The 18,500-nt window shown below is 40.8% G+C and overlaps 1 protein-coding gene across 1 annotated transcript in view; it reads left to right on the top strand.

Annotated features, from left to right (window-relative positions):
* The window catches only part of CPXM2 (carboxypeptidase X, M14 family member 2), a 67,953-nt gene that overhangs the window by 17,911 nt on the left and 31,542 nt on the right, over window positions 1-18,500 (top strand). Inside the window, exons 2-3 of the mRNA XM_005494844.3 lie at window positions 2,767-2,876; window positions 9,771-9,910. Coding sequence (XP_005494901.1) covers window positions 2,767-2,876; window positions 9,771-9,910 — 250 coding nt within the window. The remainder of the gene's footprint in view (window positions 1-2,766; window positions 2,877-9,770; window positions 9,911-18,500) is intronic.

Raw genomic sequence — 18,500 nt, 5'->3', positions numbered from 1 at the left:
AATAATTGGCAATAAAGGACACTGAGATGTGGCCATTCAGCATTGCTGCAGGAAACCTCACAAGAACACACTCCCACAGACAAATGTTGTAACTCTGAATCCAAGCCCTGTCTCTGTTTACTGGAATTAATTAATTTGATCCAGACACCTTATCAATGCTCATTTCTAAAGTGAACACCTATCCATGGCTGCAAATCACACAAAAAATCATGCTTGGATATGGACCAGGAGGGAAGAAATGTCCACAGCAGCCCCTTCACTGCATTTCAACCCTAATGTTTGCTTTTTGTCCCTCTAAACCAGAAATGTTGTAGTGCATTTATCTATTAAGTTCTTATGTACACAGCATGTTTATTTCAATATCTCAAAGCCACAGTTGAATTCCCTGTGTTTTATAATGATTAAATTTTCAGCTGGTTAAAGAAATAACCAAATAATTGGGTCATTTCCAGCTGAATCCATTATGCAATAGATTCACACAAACTCTGGTCATTCCTGCTGTCCAATTTCTGTGGCTTCCCCAAGGATTTTTCAAACTGGCACAGAGAGTACAAAATCATTAAGACAGCCCTACTGATTGGGTGGCAATTTTCATTGGTTTGTGAAATATTTCTTCAAGTTACATAAAATGTATTAAAGCAATCTTTTAAAAAGTAAAGTTTTTATGAATGCCATAAATCAGTTTCTTTTCCTGTATATTTTTTAAAACTAGGCTGTCCTGATTATCTCCAGTAGCTTTAAGAAGCAGGGTACACACACCCCAACGAAATAATTTATCCAAAATTAAATTCTCAGTAGGACTCAGAATTATTTTTTTCAGTAGCGATATGGCAACTTCAGGTGGATTTTGTTGGATTCAAATGAGTAAATTTGAGGTAATCAGAGGAGGCTATATTGAAAAATTTGACCCCACCATCTCTGTACATTACATATTTTTGTTTTAGTCTACATGCTCCTCTTTTCATTCCTTTATTGATGTTGGAATTTGTGTGCATGTGGAATTTGTACGCATTTCTATTCCTAAAGTGTTAATATTCAAATAGTGCAGCTATTAATAGAAAACATAATATTTGTTAAATAAAAATTAAAAGTCTTCTCTTGTGGAAAACTGCATGAATCCCAACATTGAAAATAAATAAATATCTAAAGATCTTTGAATGCAAACCCTGCTGCTTTGCTCCCAGTTTGGGATGTTCACTGGGCAAAGAGGAGCCAACAGTGGAAGAAAGTATTTTCATTAATTTTCATTCAAGTATTGAATGCACCATGCACCATGAGGTTGATTTCCAAACCTGTCATTAGGACCAAACTTGTTAAAAGAGGCAGGCAGTTCCCAACAATGTCATTTACTCCCAGTAGAGATCTGTCAGAGCCTGACACTTCCACTTGGAGTATGATGAAAGATGCAACACTCTATAAGGAAATGAAATTAAAACAATCAGACAATCATCCCAAAATCCTCCCAGCTATTCCTTCCTCTGCCTTTCATTACACATCCTGTTTCTTCTCTGTTTTGGGTAATTGAATTGAAAGCTCTTTGAAATGAGGAGCTGTCTACATTTCAGCTCTTATGTAACACTAAGATCACTGTTGGTACTTCAGAAAATATATTCATTTTTACTTTATGTCTTTACTACTTCTGAAGGAGACATTTGGCCCTGGATTTGTGTGGGAACTTCCTAAGGATGACCAAAGAAACAGCAGCATGAATTGATAACCTGTCACATTTTTCCTGAGGGTTTTTAATTTGTTGGGAACTAAGCAGGAATCTGGGAAATCCCACACGCTGCCAGTTTGTGCCTAATAATGCAAAATTGCACCTGAAAGTTAAAGACAACCTGAAAGCGAAATACAACCAGGTACATTCCCTGTCCAGGGCAGAGTCCCCATCCCTGCAGGGATTTAACAGAGATGTTCATGTGGCATTTGGGGACAGTATTGGTGAACATTTCAGTGATGACGGAATGGTTGAACCTGATGATTTTTGAGGGCTTTCCCACCATAAATGATTCTTTCATACTTTGATAACCTCATGACATTTCGGTGAGGGATTAAAAAGCCAAATATTTGTCTGATAATCACAGAACAGATTTTTCCCAACCTCTTATCTTCCAAAGCCAGAGCTCCAAGAACTGCTTTGCTGAAGTAATGGCATTTGCTTTTCTGTCCTCAAGGATGTGCAGAATTTGGGGCTTAGAGAGATGGTCCTTGGGTCAAAATTGCTCTGTTTGTGTTTAATCACCACCTCTGCAGAGCTCAGCTCTCTCTGGGCTCCCAGACCTCTGGAACAGATGCTGTTGTGCAATGGGAGGAACTCTGAGTGAAGCTTCCAGAAGAGATTTTAATTAGAAACATCATTTCATACAGTAGCTTGAAATGAGTACAGGGAGGGAGAAAAAAATCTAAGCAAGAGATGAAAAATAAAATACAAAAAATAAAAATAAAAAGGGCGTTTTACCGGTGAAAAGCACTTGACAGGAAATACTGTGCATATCTGTGAGAAACTGAAGCACAGAGCAAGCAGCAATAACTCTCTGAGCCCCTGTAAAGGGTGTAAATCTGCATGGCCTCATTGATTTTCTGAGAGCTGCCATTCCTCATTGCCCTCAGCACTGCTCTGCTCCTCCGTCCCAGTGAGGGCCCAGCCAGCTTGGCACTGCCGAAATCCAGGAACTGTGAATACTTGTTTGTTTGGTGTTGTTTCGCTGGTTTGTTTTTTGTTGTTTTCCTGTTCAATTAAAACTTAATCAATCTTTTGTTTTGTAGATTGCCCTCCACTCGGTCTGGAGACATTAAAAATTACTGACTTCCAGCTCCATGCCTCCACGGCCAAGCGCTACGGCCTCGGGGCCCACCGAGGGAGGCTCAACATCCAGGTAACAGCAATTCCTCCTCCCGAGTGCCAGAATGGCTCCAGGTTGTGCTGCTGAAAATAGAGAACCAGTGGATACTTATTGGTTCTGACTGCTTTGTCAACTCATGTAATTCAAATGGAGGGGAAGCACTGGGGCTGTGCAAGGGAGGGGGTTTGGTGGATAACCTGTGGGATAATTGGGGAAATCTCCAGGCTTGGTGTGCAGATCCTGACTCTGAGCAGGCAAAGGTGGAGGCAGCTCCTTTCCCTGCTCTGGGAACCCAGAACATCCCTCTGGCTGTCCAGCATGGCCAAGATCCCTGCCCAGGGGGCTCAGAGACCCTGGCACAGAGCCCAGGATGCCCCTGTGGGTTTGATTGTGACCCATGGAGCAAATTACCAACCTTACACGAAGATCAGCAAGCCACGACAGTTTAAGTAGAATGATAGTGAATTTATCACAAGGTGAAAAAGTAGATTTTGGGGTTTTTAGAATGGGGGTTCAGGAGGCAAGATGGGGGGAACTGGGTGTGTCCAGCCTTTCTCCTTCTGCTTCTTGGTCTCCATCTCCTGCTGTGATGTTGGCACTTTTGGATTGGTTTAGAGTAGAAGCTCACTGTCTATCATAGGTGATAGGTATTGGGAAGTAATTGTAAATGTTGTACACATAGTTTTTAGTATAAGAAGATAACACTGCCCCAGGGCAGGCAGAGTGCCTCTGTCTGTCCTGCTGGACGGACCTCAGCAGGGCAGGAGAACATTTTTTATAGATAAAGAACAATAAACAACCTTGAGACCGAGAAATGAAGAGCTCTGACTCCTTCAAGCGCTGGGCTGGGAAAAGAGACTTTCTAACTTTTCTCGGGGTCACTCTGAGCAGCCAGAGACCCCAACACCCTGCTCCCTTCCCCAGCCTGCAAGGAAGCTCTCTCAGCATGTTGCTTTTTCCTTTGTCGTTTGCCTGTAGTTAATGACAATGGTTAATTGAAAGTGTGGTTTCAAGTGAAACCCTTTCCCTAAGGCAGTTTTTTTCAGAAGCAGTGATTATACCATCCAAAAAATGCTTTGCTTCAAAACTCTCTAACACAGAACCCTGTTTAGCATCTTTTGTTTCAGATTAAAAATGTGTTTAGGTGCTTTGCAGGACCAAATGCCATTTGGCCATGTTTCTGTTTCCCACTTTATTATTGGGGCTGTTCTCTGAATTACAGTCTGTCCAGACTAAAAATGTTACTTTGCAGGATAAAGCAGAACACTTAAAGTTGTAAACAGGATATCAGCACTCAGCCAACAGTGAAAGATCTCTGAAGTTTATTACATTTATCTTTCATTTTAGACCCCTCCACTTGTGTTTCTCCCCAGCTGAAGTGATTTGATGCTTAGGCTGGGACTAGGAGGGATGAGCTCTAATCAGCAGTGCCACATCCATGCAGTTCACTCTGGTAGAGGGACTGATTTTAACCAATCAAGTTTTGATTTTTCAACCAATTTTTAAACCACTCTGCCTCTGCACAAACATCTCTCTGAAGAACATGCCTGCATAGCCCTCCAAATTTTTTTTTTCAGTGTTTGTTTTAAGATATTAAAGTTGGTCAGATAGCTGAAAACTTTGGAAAAGGCAGCTGGAAAAGGGGGATGGCAGCCAGGCCAGAGTGGGAATGGGCCCAATCCAGGTCCATCCAGGCCCTTCCTTTCTAATCCAGGTCCATGGGGTTGTGTGCAAGGTGAGCTCTCACCTGCAGCCTTCATATTCATTGACTTTGGAGAGCCCACTCAGAGATTTTGCTTCTTTACTTGATATTTTCTGCTAGGAAAAAAACCCCTCATGATCAAAAAAATGGAATGCAGGTGACATTCAGGGAGGTTCTTGGTTATTTTATTGCAGTCTTGTTTATAAAATGGCGTAAAACCAAGGACTGTGATGCAAAATTCTGAGTTTTCTGTTGGTTCTGGCTACTTACTTTTCAGGCTGTTGTTGAAGTTCAATTTATTTAAACACATGACCACACTGGTTTAGAGCAGGAGCCCAGGAGTCCATCCAGTCCTGTCATCCCCAGTAGTGTGTTAAAATAAACAGAGGTGATAAATAAATGTATAATGTATGTGTGTATATATATATATATATATATATATATATATATATAAATATATATAAATATATATAAAATAAATAGAGTGTTGCCAATGGCTGAAGTTTCCTCTAAATATCATCTCCAGAGAAGCCAAGGGCACAGTTTTTTACTGGGATGCAAAGCAGAAGAAAAATGCCATTCAGCTCCTCCTGAAATTTCCCAAAGCTTGGATTAGACCAGTTTTTTTATCCCTACTGAAACTATAGATAAAGTATTTTCCTAAACCCCCTCACCACATAAAGTTACTGGTAAAAAAATTGGACTTGCCTTTATTTTTCTTTAAAAACAGTTTTCTTTGGGCATAGTTAAGAATGAATAGCACTTTTCTAAACCTGGAATCTGCATGTCCTTGTCCCCGGGGTTTCAGTGCATGAAGAGATTTCTGAATTTCACTCGTATTTAGAGGGAATTTGCTTTATCCAGGGACAGGTGCTGCAGGTGGCTGATGTGCCGGGTGGCTGATGAGCTCCCTGGTGCTTTCTCTTTGCTGCTCAGCACAGGAGGTTGCAGTGAGCTGGGAAAGGCAAAAAGCTGCTGTGTTTTCCTGCTGTTCAGAGCTGTACTTGAAGGAAAACACTTGGCCAGCTCAGAGCCACCGCTGTGCCACTGGAATTCTGTGAACATGTTATGCTGTGGGGATGGTGACAAGCAGCTTTATGGGCTGCTGCCCCTGTCCAGTGATCTGCATTTCACCACGGAGCTGTCACAATGTTCTTGGGACTGTGGTGCTCCCCCCCAGAATAATACAAAATCCTCTCTCTGCCCAACCTCATCATCTGATGCAAAGTCAGCTGAGAAGCTCAGGGCTCTCCCCAGGTAACTGGCACTCCCTCAGTTCTCAGACAATTTGCAGAATAATTAAGTTTTTCCAAAGCTTGTCAGGGTTTGTTTTGGTTATTTCACTTTTCCTGTTTAGATTATCTGAAGCACATGAAATGAACCAGTTGGTGTGTGCTTTATTCCAGAGAAGCACAGGCTTAAAACTGGGTAAGACTTTGCAGGATCTGCTTCTCTTGTGCCCTTGAATTGTGTGGGCCCTGATTTTCCTCCCAGTCCTGCCTGAGCGTGGGGATTAAGGTGGGATTTCTCAAGGGCACGAGCCATGTTAGTAGAGTGCCATTTTTTTGGAGATCTAACTGCACAAGTGATACAACCAGTAATTTAACATCATCAAGGGAAATCATGGCATAAAATAATATTAATTGAGGCTCTCTGCCTTCAGGGATGAAATTCATTAGTATTTGTCACTTATATGATAATTAAGAGTGAATAATTTGTCAAACTATGTTTCTTTCTCTTCCTCATTTTCCTGGTAGGAGAAACCCAAACACTGAAGATTACTCAAGTAAAGCAATCCCATGTCTGCAAACTCAGGCATTTGTGTCTGAAGGAGACCTCCCTCTGCCCAGAGGGGCTCCAGGAGAGCTGGAGAAGGACTGGGGACAGGGGATGGAGGGACAGGACACAGGGAACGGCTCCCACTGCCAGAGGGCAGGCATGGATGGGAGATTGGGAATTGGGAATTGTTCCCTGTGAAGGTGGGGAGGACTGGAATGGATTTCCAGCTGTGGCTGCCCCTGGATCCCTGGCAGTGCCCAAGGCCAGGCTGGACATTGGGGCTGGGAGCACCTGGGACAGTGGAAGGTGTCCCTGCCATGGCAGGGGTTGAAACTCAATGGGATTTAATCTCCCTCCCAACCCAACCCATTCCATGGTTCCATGATTGTCATTCCAGGTCTTTGTTCCCTTTGAAATTCTGCATTATCAAATCAAAAGGAAAAGGCAAAGTTATTGAAGGTTTACTTGCAGCCTGTGTGTTTCAGTTCTTCCCAACTGGCAGTGGTTGCTATAAATACCTGTGATGAGTAATGCTCTTTTTTTTTTCCCCTCCCAAACTTCCTATGGTAAAATAATTTTTTTGATCACCCTGCTGGGAATGGAAAAGAATTTAAGCAGAGGTGGTTTGATATGTGGTGTATTTTTACTGCTGCTCCAGCTGATTTGAAGCAGAAGACTGGAGTTTCTTTATTTGAGGACATTTTGGTAGTATCATCGTTCTCCTCATTATAGAGTAATGAGGACAACATTGATATTGTGAGCAAGTTTTTATTCTTGCACACATCTAATTTGGAAAAGAAACACGAATTAAAATGCAAAGTCATATTATTTGTAAAGGAATTTATAACCTTCATATTATTTTCTGGATACCTAATAAGCAGCTCATTTGGTTTAGCTGAATTACATTTTTCAGCTTTCACACTTGGGAATAACTGATTTGTGAGTGACAGAAGAAAGTCTCTTTTCCTCTGTCCAAAAGGGTTTTGTGGGTTTTTCTTTCATAAGACACTGTATATTGAGAAATATTTTTGCATTTGGCTGCAAGTGAAGCACAAACTGGGTTAGACTTGGAGTTATTCTTGAATATTCTGTGAAAGGAAAAAGACTTAGCCCTGGCTTCCAGTTTTCATCAGCTGCTTCCATCTCCTGTTTATGAAGATAATTTAAGTACCCATGGCATAACTTGAATCTGCTTTTTCCAGTAATTCAATATGGATTTTTAAAATTCAAGTAAACACCTTACTGAGAAAAGATCTTGATCTGTATTATTTGCTAGAATACTTGGTGATAACTGTACCCATCTCTCAGGAATAATTACTTTTCCAAAGAAATTTAATAGGAATTCTAATTACTAAATACTTGATTGAATCTGTAAGTTTTTACTTTATAGAAACATTGCCATAGGAAAATAAAGCACCTTCAGAAAAAAATATAGAATTGAAGCTTGAGAAATTTTAGCATAAATTTCTTCAATTTTTTCCCTTCAGATAAATTTCTAAAAATAACTTCTCATTGATTAAACTCCTGTTTTTCACATAGTATTTTGTGCTGATTAGACACAGACACCTCCTTCTTTTTACCCAGTAAAAACCTTTTTTTTTTTTTTTAGCTTCAGAGAAGCTGATATCAGAAAATAAGAGAGCAGGAAGAAGTAGCAGCAGGGGTTTCATCTTCTTCCTCCTCTTTTTCCTCTTCTTCTTCTTCTTTTTACTTTCTTTTTAGGGGATCTTTGCCCCTGTTTAAGGCCAGAGTATTTTAAGCTGTGGATAACTAAAACTCCCCATATTTTATAAGCAATTTCAGCTGAAATTTATTTAAACCCGGTTGAAACCATGGATACTCATGAATGTAATTTAGGTGGGAGGGTTTTTTATTTCAATAAGCATTTTTCCCATATTTTTTCTTCTACTTTCCACTTCTCATTGCAATGTGGAGGAGAGGTTTATTCCCTGATGAGCATCACACCAAGGGAAATATCCTCAGCTTAAAAAGGAGCAGGGATTGGGAGACAGGGGCACTTGTTCTGCAGGAGCTGCTGGAATTTCCAGTGTGAAGGGATTAGCAGGATGCTGGTTCAAGGTGCTCTGCAGATCTTAACACTCCCTGGCAAGGTTTTAAAGCCTCGGGCTACTTCAAATTCCATCTTACTTTAAAATGCATTGAAACCTTTCCTTGCCAAGGGTTATAACTCAGGTCAGTGACCGTGTTTGTGTTCTCATGTTTTCCCGTTGTTCTGCTCTCCCTGAAGAATTTATCACCCATTGTTAACAGGCTTTTTTTTCTCTGTGTTTTCTTATTGACTTTTATGCAAACTTCTCCTTAAAATATCAGAGCTAATGCACAGAAATAAGGGGCTTAATTTAATTTTGGTAGATGTAGGAAAACAAGCGATTTTTAAGTTGCCTTATTTCAGTCCTGAAAATGAGAAAATGAGATGTTTTAGGAATTGAATCAGTGTCTTGTGTTTTGGAGAACTTCCTCCAGATGCCACATTGGGAAAAGGGGTTGACCACTGCATCCTCTCTGAGTTAGAGCCACCCATTTGGGTAGAAAAAGTCTGTAAACCTCTTCATTTTCATTTGGGAACTATTTAATGATCTCCATTCCTGGAATTGCCTGGATGGCAATGATAAATCCACATAAACCACAGATGAAATACCACAAAAATACAAGTAGCCTGAGAGGACCACATGGCAAAGCTTCTGTGCTCTTTATGCCACCATCCAGCTTGGTGCCAAACATTTCCTGGGCTTTAGAAGGAAAATAAATATCTGAAAACTTTCAGATGCTATATTTCATTAAATTCTAGTTCAGATTTATATGGAAAACAGCTTACCCAAAATACCTTCAACTATTTGTTTGAAATGCTGGGAAAGCTGTTTGTGGTAGGTTTCCAGCAGAAACTGGGATACAGCTTGGTGCTCCAGTTGGGGAGCAGCCAGACATTCCTGAATTTTTAACCTTTGCCACCCTGGCTATGAAAATTATTAATTCTGGTTCTGGAGGGAGGTGGTGCTGCTGTTTCCTTATGCCCTGCACTCTGCTTTGCTGCTTCCAGGGAAAACAAGGTTTTCTAATCACTGATTTTCTAATCACGATTATTTACATGGGCTGGAGCTGGCTTTTTAGGACTTTCCAAACTCTGCAGATCATGTGGATAATTTGTTCTGGATAAAGACTGTGGCTCTGGATCTGTGGCTCTGTCAGGCCGCAAGAACAGACTGAAGCTCTGTTTATCTTTTCTGACTGAAATTTATGTGTAAACATTCTGAGTTTTCAAAGGGACTTCCCAGAATTTCCAGCCCTGCGTTGAGTGAGGACATATTTTGGTGAGGGCCTCAAGGATCTTAAAGTGAGGGGGATGAATGATGTGTTCCTTTCTTTCTCCCATGAAAAACCTGCAGTTTCTTAGCTCTGATTTATGGTCAGCTTTGCCTTCTTTTCAGGCAGGTGTTAACGAAAATGATTTTTATGATGGTGCTTGGTGTGCAGGAAGAAATGACCCCTACCAGTGGATTGAAGTCGATGCTCGAAGGCTGACAAAATTCACTGGAGTCATCACCCAGGGAAGAAACTCCCTCTGGTCGTAAGTACATCCTGACTTTTCTCCATGGCACTCTGAGCTCTCAGGCCAAGGAATTCATGTCCTGATGTGCTTTGGTTCTTTAGGAAAAACCCAAAAAAACAGATTGGAAATGCTGTGAGGCATCAAGTCATTGAATGGGACAAAAGTTGTGTTATATAAGGCAAAGTCATTATATACACATTTTTAAAAAATATAATATAATATAATATAATATAATATAATATAATATAATATAATATAATATAATATAATATAATATAATATAATATACAATGTAATGCAATATGTTGATATGATATGATATGATATAATTTGATTGATATGATATGAATGGCAAAGTCATTATATATATAAAAATAAATATGTATAATGATATAATATATATACTTCTATGTATAAGGCAAAATCATTTTATATATATAAATAAATATGTATATTATAAAATAGTAATAATATTATGCATATATTTACATCTATATATAAGGCAAAGTCATTATACATGGCATAAAATAGAAGTTTAAGGGTAGCAAACTTCTCTAGTCATGATCTACATTCGGATCTTTACATTCACCTTGTCATGCTTGTGTTAAACTTCCTCATTCTTTCCCAATATTTAGCTTGATTAGCTCAGGTTATAGTTTCAGGGAACTTTCTAATTTAGTTTCAAATAACCATGCCTCTCTGAGATGTCTAGGTAATCCCTAGGTAATCTCTAAGTAATTCCAAAACAACATGATTTTTATGTGAGCAGATAAAACAAACTTCATAGTACTATATATATTTACATATGTATTATATATGTGAACATATTATTTATAAATTTATATCTATTTAGAATTTATTTTATTTAAAATATTACTTAATTACATATCTGCATGTAATTATGCAAATATATATATTGTATGTATATTTAAATATACTATTTTTGAGCTTTCTGGCCACTGCTTGTGCTAGAGAATTCTCATGGCACAGAGAAATAAGTGTTTTGCCCAGATTTGTCTGCATTTACTGCTCTGTGACTGTTGTGGAATGTATGAGAGGGATACAGGAACTGGAGGTGAGGATTTGGGGTTTTTTCGTGCTCTTTACCTGTTTGTTTGGCCTTTTAATTTGTCACTGAGTCTCACAGCTTTGTGTGAGCAGATAATGGCACTTGTGCTGCTGGACCTTTTGCACAAGTGTGCAAGAGATGCACAATCACTCTGAGAGATCCATTCTGTCAGAATCCTCCCTTAGAAAATGAATGTGACATGTAATTGAAGGTAAACCAGAAAAAATGTCACTCGTATCTTAAAAAAATCATATTTTCCTTTCAACAGCTGAATTTTTTGTGGGGATTTTTTTGTTTAATTTCTTTTAATGCGCTTGTGGGAGTAGGTGCTTATTTGGCAATAAGGTTTCTATATTTATTCCACATTGTTCTGTGGTAGGTAGGTAATTATGAAGCAAAGCCTTACTCTTTTCTTTATTCATCCTCTTGACATTGCTGTTCCTCTCAACGCCAGAGCTGCACTGCTTCACCCTGTCATGCTTCTATTTTTAGTTCAGCTCTGTTAGGAGTTTACAGCAGATCTTGACACTCTATTTATGGCTGGTATTCACAGTCATTTTGGGGTTTTGGGGGTTTTTAGAACCATAGAAACACCAAACCACAGAACGGTTTGGGTTGGAATGGATCTTAAAGATTGTTGAGTTTCAGCTCCCCTGCCATGGGTCAAATTTTGTGTTTGACTCTTTTCTATAAAAAATGGGTGGGCAGAGCCCTGAGGGTCTGCAGGAAGAGCAGGATTGGTGCTGGCAGAGCAGGACCAGGCTCCTCCTGGATTACTGCTGAGATTTGAGGAGAAACAGGCACATTTCTGCCTGCCAGGAGTAAAGATGCTTTCACCAGGACCAGCTGTGCTGTGGACAGGTTAAAGTCTCCTGAGAACACCTCCTGGAGGACTGAGCTGTGCCCCATGGAAGGAGCAGGGCAGAGGGGAGAAACAGCCCCAGAAAGGGACAGAAAGAGAGGGGTGGGACTTGTTTTGGGGTGGGCAGGTTCCTTTGTGCCTCAAAAACAAAGGAGACTCATCAGCTTCCTTCCCTGACCCTCAGCTGCTGACAGGGATGGTATCAAAAGGGATTGTTTGTGATGGGAAATTTTGTGCCAAAAGATGCCCTTCTGTTACCTGAGGCACATTCCCAGCTCTATGAGGCTGTGTGACAAGAAGAGAGTGCTTTCATGACTGATGGAAACATATGCTGGGGAATAAGCTTATTGTAGGTATGAGAGCCAAAAAACCACCTCTCTGATCTGTGTTGTATTAGAAGTGAAAACCTGCCAAGCAGGGGAGCCGAGGGAAGATTTTTATTTAGTCCAAAGCCTTGGAGACTTTCCCAGCTTTATATTTTAAAAATAAAAAATCAAGGCACTGAAGGAGGGCAGGCTTATATTAGATATTAGGAAGAAATTCTTTCCTGTGAGGGTGGCAGGCTCTGGCACAGGTGCCCAGAGAGCTGGGGCTGCATCCCTGGAGATCCAAGGCCAGGTTGGACACTGGGGCTTGGAGTGGGACAGTGGAAGGTGTCCCTGCCCATGCCAGGGGTGGAACAGGATGGTCCTTAAGGTCCCTTCCAACCTAAAGCATTCTGTGATTCCATGACACTGGGATAAAGAACAACTAAACCAACTGTTTTTTATTGAACAAGCATCTTTGACAGAATGAAAAACCTGTACTTCACTGGAAGATGTGCTTAGATGTGTACCTGTCCTGGTCCCTGCAGTTTCCTGCTGCTGACCTGATGGGGACATTTAAAATGCCAAGGGAGGGCAGGCAAGGACACCCTGCAGGATCCTCCCTCAAACTTCTTTGCCCTTCACTGCAAAGCTGCAACACTTGAGCTCCCAGCAGTCTGGCCTGTGCTCTCCTGTGTGTGATGCTGCAGGCAGAGCTCATTTTCTGGTGCTGGACTCATCCTTTTCCTCCTTTGGGGCAGCTCTGGCACCTGGAGTCTGGTGACCACTCCGATCAGACACGATTATATATATATTTATATATATGTATAAATTTCTGTCCCCCAGAAAGAAACTATTTTATATAACATATAACATATGACATATAACATATGATATATAATATATAATATATAATATATAATATATAATATATAATATATAATATATAATATATAATATATAATATATAATATATAATATATAATATATAATATATATAATATATAATATATATTCTGTGAATCAGATTTTTCTCCTCTCTTTTTTAAGCCTGAAACAAGCAAAAACAGGCTTTGAACAAAAAGATCCTGGATTTGAGGAGTCCTTCCTTTTACCAGTCAAAGCAAGCACGTGAGCTTGAGGGCTGTTGCTGTTCAGGCACCTCAGTCATTCCTGGGAAACCTGAAATCATGGAAAAGGGTTCTTTTGCCACCATAAATGGGCAAATCTGCTTAGATCATCCAGAATATCTGCAGATGATGAATTCCACAGAAAAAATTGAGCCCAGCTGTGAAAACCAGGACTTCTTTTTGATTTTTACACTGAAGATATCCAAAAATCAGGATTGCCACAAGTGCTGGCTAATGGGGATAAAATCCAATGTCTTGTAAGTGAGAAGGATATCTGTTGCTTTGGGGCAGAAATAATATATGTAATAATAATATGTAAATCTTAATAATAAGTAATTCTTAAGTAATAATAATGAATAATGTAATTCTTAAGTAATTCTTAAGTAATAATAATGAATAATAATAAAAATATATGTATAATAATAAATGAAATAATAATATATGTAATTCTTCTTATTGCTGCCAATACATCTGCCAGTTTTAGGAACCAAATATCATTAAAGAACTGTTCAAGGCTGTAGAGTGGGACACTGGAAGCATCACTGTGGAATTGGGCCAGGGATTTAAAGCAATGATGTTGTAATTTAAAATATGCACTCTCTTGACAGAGGGAAAGAAACTATTAATCACTCTTAGCAGTTTGGCAGGAATTTGAAAAACAGAGTAAACTTGTTTCCCACAAACCAAACTCTCTTCTGATAATTCAGCATCATTTTTTGTATCAAGAGAAAACCCACATGTCAAAATAGAGTCAGCGTGTGCTGACAGTAATGTAAAGCTTCAGGCTGTGTGAATGCAGAGGATGTTGTGGTTTTCAGGAGAGGATGTAATGTTGCAGTGAGTGAGATGTGTTTTCTAAAAATTAACCTTTCAGTCACGGTAAATTGTGAACTATCACCCCATGCCATGGAATGACAAAATGACAATAATAAGGAAAAGCATGGATGAAATGATCTGTGCAGAAAGTTGGAGTTCTGCAGCAAAATTATGAAATTTTTAGAGAAAAATCAAAATAGACTTACTTTCAAGTAAGCTCTCTTTAAGACCTTTCAGCTTCATAAAAAAATTGAAGATTTTTTACTTTTATGCAAGATATTTGTCTTTAAGGAAAAAAATGTTGGGGGAGCATCATAATTTTTCAAGTCTGATTTGGGTAGAGGTTATTTCCTGTGTCTTCCAAAATTGCAATAGCTCTTAAAAGGTTTGAGGAGACACCAAATCAGTGGTGCTGCTGGCTGGAAGGAATGGCTTGCATGTATTGTCTGTTTCTAAACTGACAACTTTTTAAGCTGGTCACTTATTTTTATTAGTGCTGAAGAAACATTTTAGCCAGAAGCTGGTGTAGACACCATGGCACATTCCTTCCTGTGAAACTTTGGTTTCCCTGTTCTGCTCTGTAGGAATAGCAAATAATTAATGCCCAGCAGATTGGATTTTGTGTCTGATCATGCTTTTGCTACAGACAAGATCCCTGTGATTGAACAGGAGAACGATTTTGCAATTTTTTTGGTGGTGCACCCTCGAGCTCAGCCTTCCCTGTGTGCAGTGCAGCTCCTCATGATGCCCCAGCATCCCTTCTGACAAACTGTCCTGAGGGAACTGAAGGTCTGTAACAAGCTGGGTGCCTTCCAGAGATGCAGCTGAGGATAAATTTAGGTCAGTGCAATTTGCCTGCTTGCTTCTAATTTCGGTGTTACAGCATTCTGCTCTTCAGTCACCAAATGAATGTGCTGCCCCACATTCCAACTCATTGCTGCACTCACTGGCAGATTCTCAGAAGCTCAGATTTGGTGTTTAGGCAGTGTCTATGGCAAAGGAATCATTTCCTTGCTTGCAAGGCAGTAAAAATCAGTCACAGAATCATTAAAGTTGGAAAATGCCTCTAAGATTATCAAGTCCAACATTGCCAGGGTCTTTTCAGCTATTCCTGGTGCTCAGGTCTCAGTAGTAACACTGGCTTCCTGAAGAGGTGATCACATGAGCATCTTCAATATTCCAACAATACCAGAAGAGCAGTGATAATCCTTCCAGTGACACTGGGATAGCATTCAGGAAAGTGGAGTGGGATATTCACAGGTATTTTGAGCTGCTACTATAATCTAAGAGAAGAGAATTTTGCATTTTACACATGAAGGGCCAGAATTCAGCAGTGCAGTGCTTCTTGTGAGAGCAGAGAAGAATAAGCCCCTTTGAGCTGCTACTACGATCTAAAACAGAATTTTGCACTGTACACATGAAGGGCCAGAATTCAGCAGTGCAATTCTGCTTGTGAGAGCAGAGAAGGATAAACCCCAAACCCTGCCCAGCTCACAAGCACAACAGACAAAGCTGGCTCTGCCTTTCAGAGCAGCTCCTCCTGTCCCCTCACAGAGGCTGTGAAAACACACCCTGGTGAAACTTCAACAAGTCCAGGGGAAATGTCTCCATGTTTTATCCAGATCATGTAACAAAACAAGCAGCTGCTGTGTGCAGACTTGGGTAATTCTGGTGCATTAAATCAGTGCAAACTGTTATTTGCCCTGACTGGGTGACAGGACTGCAGAGATGATTACAGCTTTCCCAAAGTCAGCCTCGTAGGGTGAATTGTTCCAAATCCATATAAATCATATCAAGTGTATTGATGGGAGTTATAAAACAACCTGAACTCATTGCAGGAAAAGCTCCCTTGAGATAATAATGTCAGCAGTTCCATGTTACACTAATGTTTATGATGGGTTTACCTAAAAAGTTTGATTTTCTCTGGGTGTGGCTTGGTGAATCCCTCTCATGGGTTTTCATGAGCCAGCCTTTGGCAGCTGCACCTCCAGGGCTGTCCATCTATTTGTTTAATTTCACTCCCTGTGCCCTGTTGATTTTCCAGCTCAGTTCTTGCCCCTGCCCAGGATTTTGTCACTGATGAGCCCTCCCCACCTCTGGGGAGCTGCCTCGGTGACCAGCTGGGGTGATCCTGTGTGGGTGGGGTGCTGACAGCACGCCCAGGCACAGATTGATGCTTTCCCAAGTCTGTCTGACAGAAATGTCAGAGCTGATGCTGTTCTGTTGTGGCTCTGATTTGTCACGGGGATCCTGTGCCCAACCTCTGTCACTCACTGCAGGGAGCAGGACAGTGCCACCCTGGGGCTGTGGTCACTCTGCACTCCCACAGGGTCCTGCCTGGTCACTCTGCACGCCCAGAGGGTGCTGAGGAGGGGACAGAACCTGCCCTGCACAGAGGGTATGCTCAGAAGAGGAAGGAAAGCTTTGCAACCTCTGTGGAAGGGACTTGAAATCAAATGAGGTGAATCCTTTTGGAAAAGGAGACTTGCAGTGAATTTAGGCATCTGCTGCAGCTGATTGCTCACCCTTACTCATGACAGTCTGAGTTTGTGTCTTTGGCATGTGAGTGATGACTTGGCGCAATGAGAGTGGTTGGGTGGGGTTCATGTTCATCAAGCTCCTTGTCCCACCATTTGTGCCCTTCCCAAACCAATGTCCCCTCCACGTGCACTGGGTGGCACTTGGCCACCTCTCTGAGGGCTTCAGAGCCTCCAGCATTGCTGTAAATATTCTCTCAGCTGTGGGCACAAATGGCAGTGTTTGTTTGCTGGTGACTCTCATTTACTTTCATTTTCCTGTATTTTAACATTCATGAAGTGAGGCGTTGCCTGGAAAGTCTGGATTTCTCTCCTCAAATACTCAACTGATTGACAAAGGTGAGGTAGGCACAAAAAACAAATGGAAAATTAAGAATGCCACAAAAAGGTTTAGAAGAAAAGGCATCACAGCTTGGTTGTGTTCAGCAGATACACAGGATCTGCTGCAGAAAGAATTTCAAACTTATGCAGATCTCATTGCAGAGTGGCCCAAAATGAGGGGATTTAAGACCAAAATGTTTGGAGCAGAGGATGTCCCTGACCCTGGCACCTTCAGGCATTACTGGCTGAATGTACAACAGCAAAAAGACGAACATCCACAGCTGGCACCAGATTTTCTGTAATGTCATAAAATTGATGTAAAAACCTGGCTGTAAGTTGAAGATGTTGGGTTGGAAAGGTATTTGCAACCCCAACTCCTGTTTATTGAGTAGAGCTTTGAAAAATCTGTGCTGAATTCACTTCAAGCAAGTGAAATTCTGGCTCTGAGCTTTTCTTCATTGGGCCTCCAAAGAAATGGATTTCACAGCAGTACATTCATTTCAGTCAGCTAGAAGCAATTTTAAAAATTAAACATTCAAAGATTTCAATTATTAAAAAAATACCCTTGCTGGCTAGTCAGTCTTCATCTCCTAAATCATATTTATTTTAATTAGTTTGCAAAACTTGCTGGGCTACCTGTGGTTTTCCTGGGCATTTTCTGACTTGGCTGATTTGGAAGCTGTTTGGCAGTGGGTGATTTAAAATTTTATCAGCATAATTATTATTATAGAATATTAATATTAATGGTTTTACATTTAATTGCATGAGAGTACAAATTAATTTTTCAAGTAGAAAGCCATTTAATTGCCAGCATGCTGATTCTGTTGCATTAGTATCATTTAGTATAAAGCTTGTCCAGCATTTTTTTGGTACAGAGATTTTGCTTTATCAAGTACTTTGGTGTTTCAGTTTATTTATTATTGCTGGGTACACATTTATTTGCCTGAATGGGTCTATTTTATATTAATTTTAGGGGTTCTATTGCAGATAAATCAGGTTGGCCTGACAGCAGAAGAATAAAATGCTCAGTTAGAGCCAGGTCTGTTGTTCATGGGAGCTCTGCTGGTGTTTGCTGGTCTCATTCCAAGAATGTCAGAGAATCATGGAATATTTTGGGTTAGGATGGATGTCAAAAGTCATCCTGCTCCAATCCCCCTGCCATAGGACACCTTCCATGATCCCAAGGCTGGTCTTGGATACTTCCAGGGGTCCAGGGGCAGCCACAGCTTCTCTGGGCAATCTGTTCTTGCAGGAACAATTCCCAATTCCCAATCTCCCATCCATCCCTGCCCTCTGGCACTGGGAGCCATTCCCTGTGTCCTGTGCCTCCATCCCTTGTCCCAAATTCCTCTCCAGCTCTCCTGGAGCCCCCTCAGGCCCTGGAAGTTGCTCTAAGGTCCAATCCAGAGCCTTCTGCAGCCAGAACACCCCCAGTTCTCTCCTTTCCAGACAGGAAGATGCTCCATCCCTTCAGTCTTCTCTGTGACCCATGTCTGCCACTCTGGGCTTGAGCTTCTGCTCACCAGCACCTCAAATCCTCTGTGCTTTCTTTGATGTGGAAAAGCACC

Source organism: Zonotrichia albicollis, chromosome 7, assembly GCF_047830755.1.
Source record: "Zonotrichia albicollis isolate bZonAlb1 chromosome 7, bZonAlb1.hap1, whole genome shotgun sequence".
NCBI lineage: Eukaryota > Metazoa > Chordata > Aves > Passeriformes > Passerellidae > Zonotrichia > Zonotrichia albicollis.
This window is presented reverse-complemented; position numbering and strand designations above follow the sequence as displayed.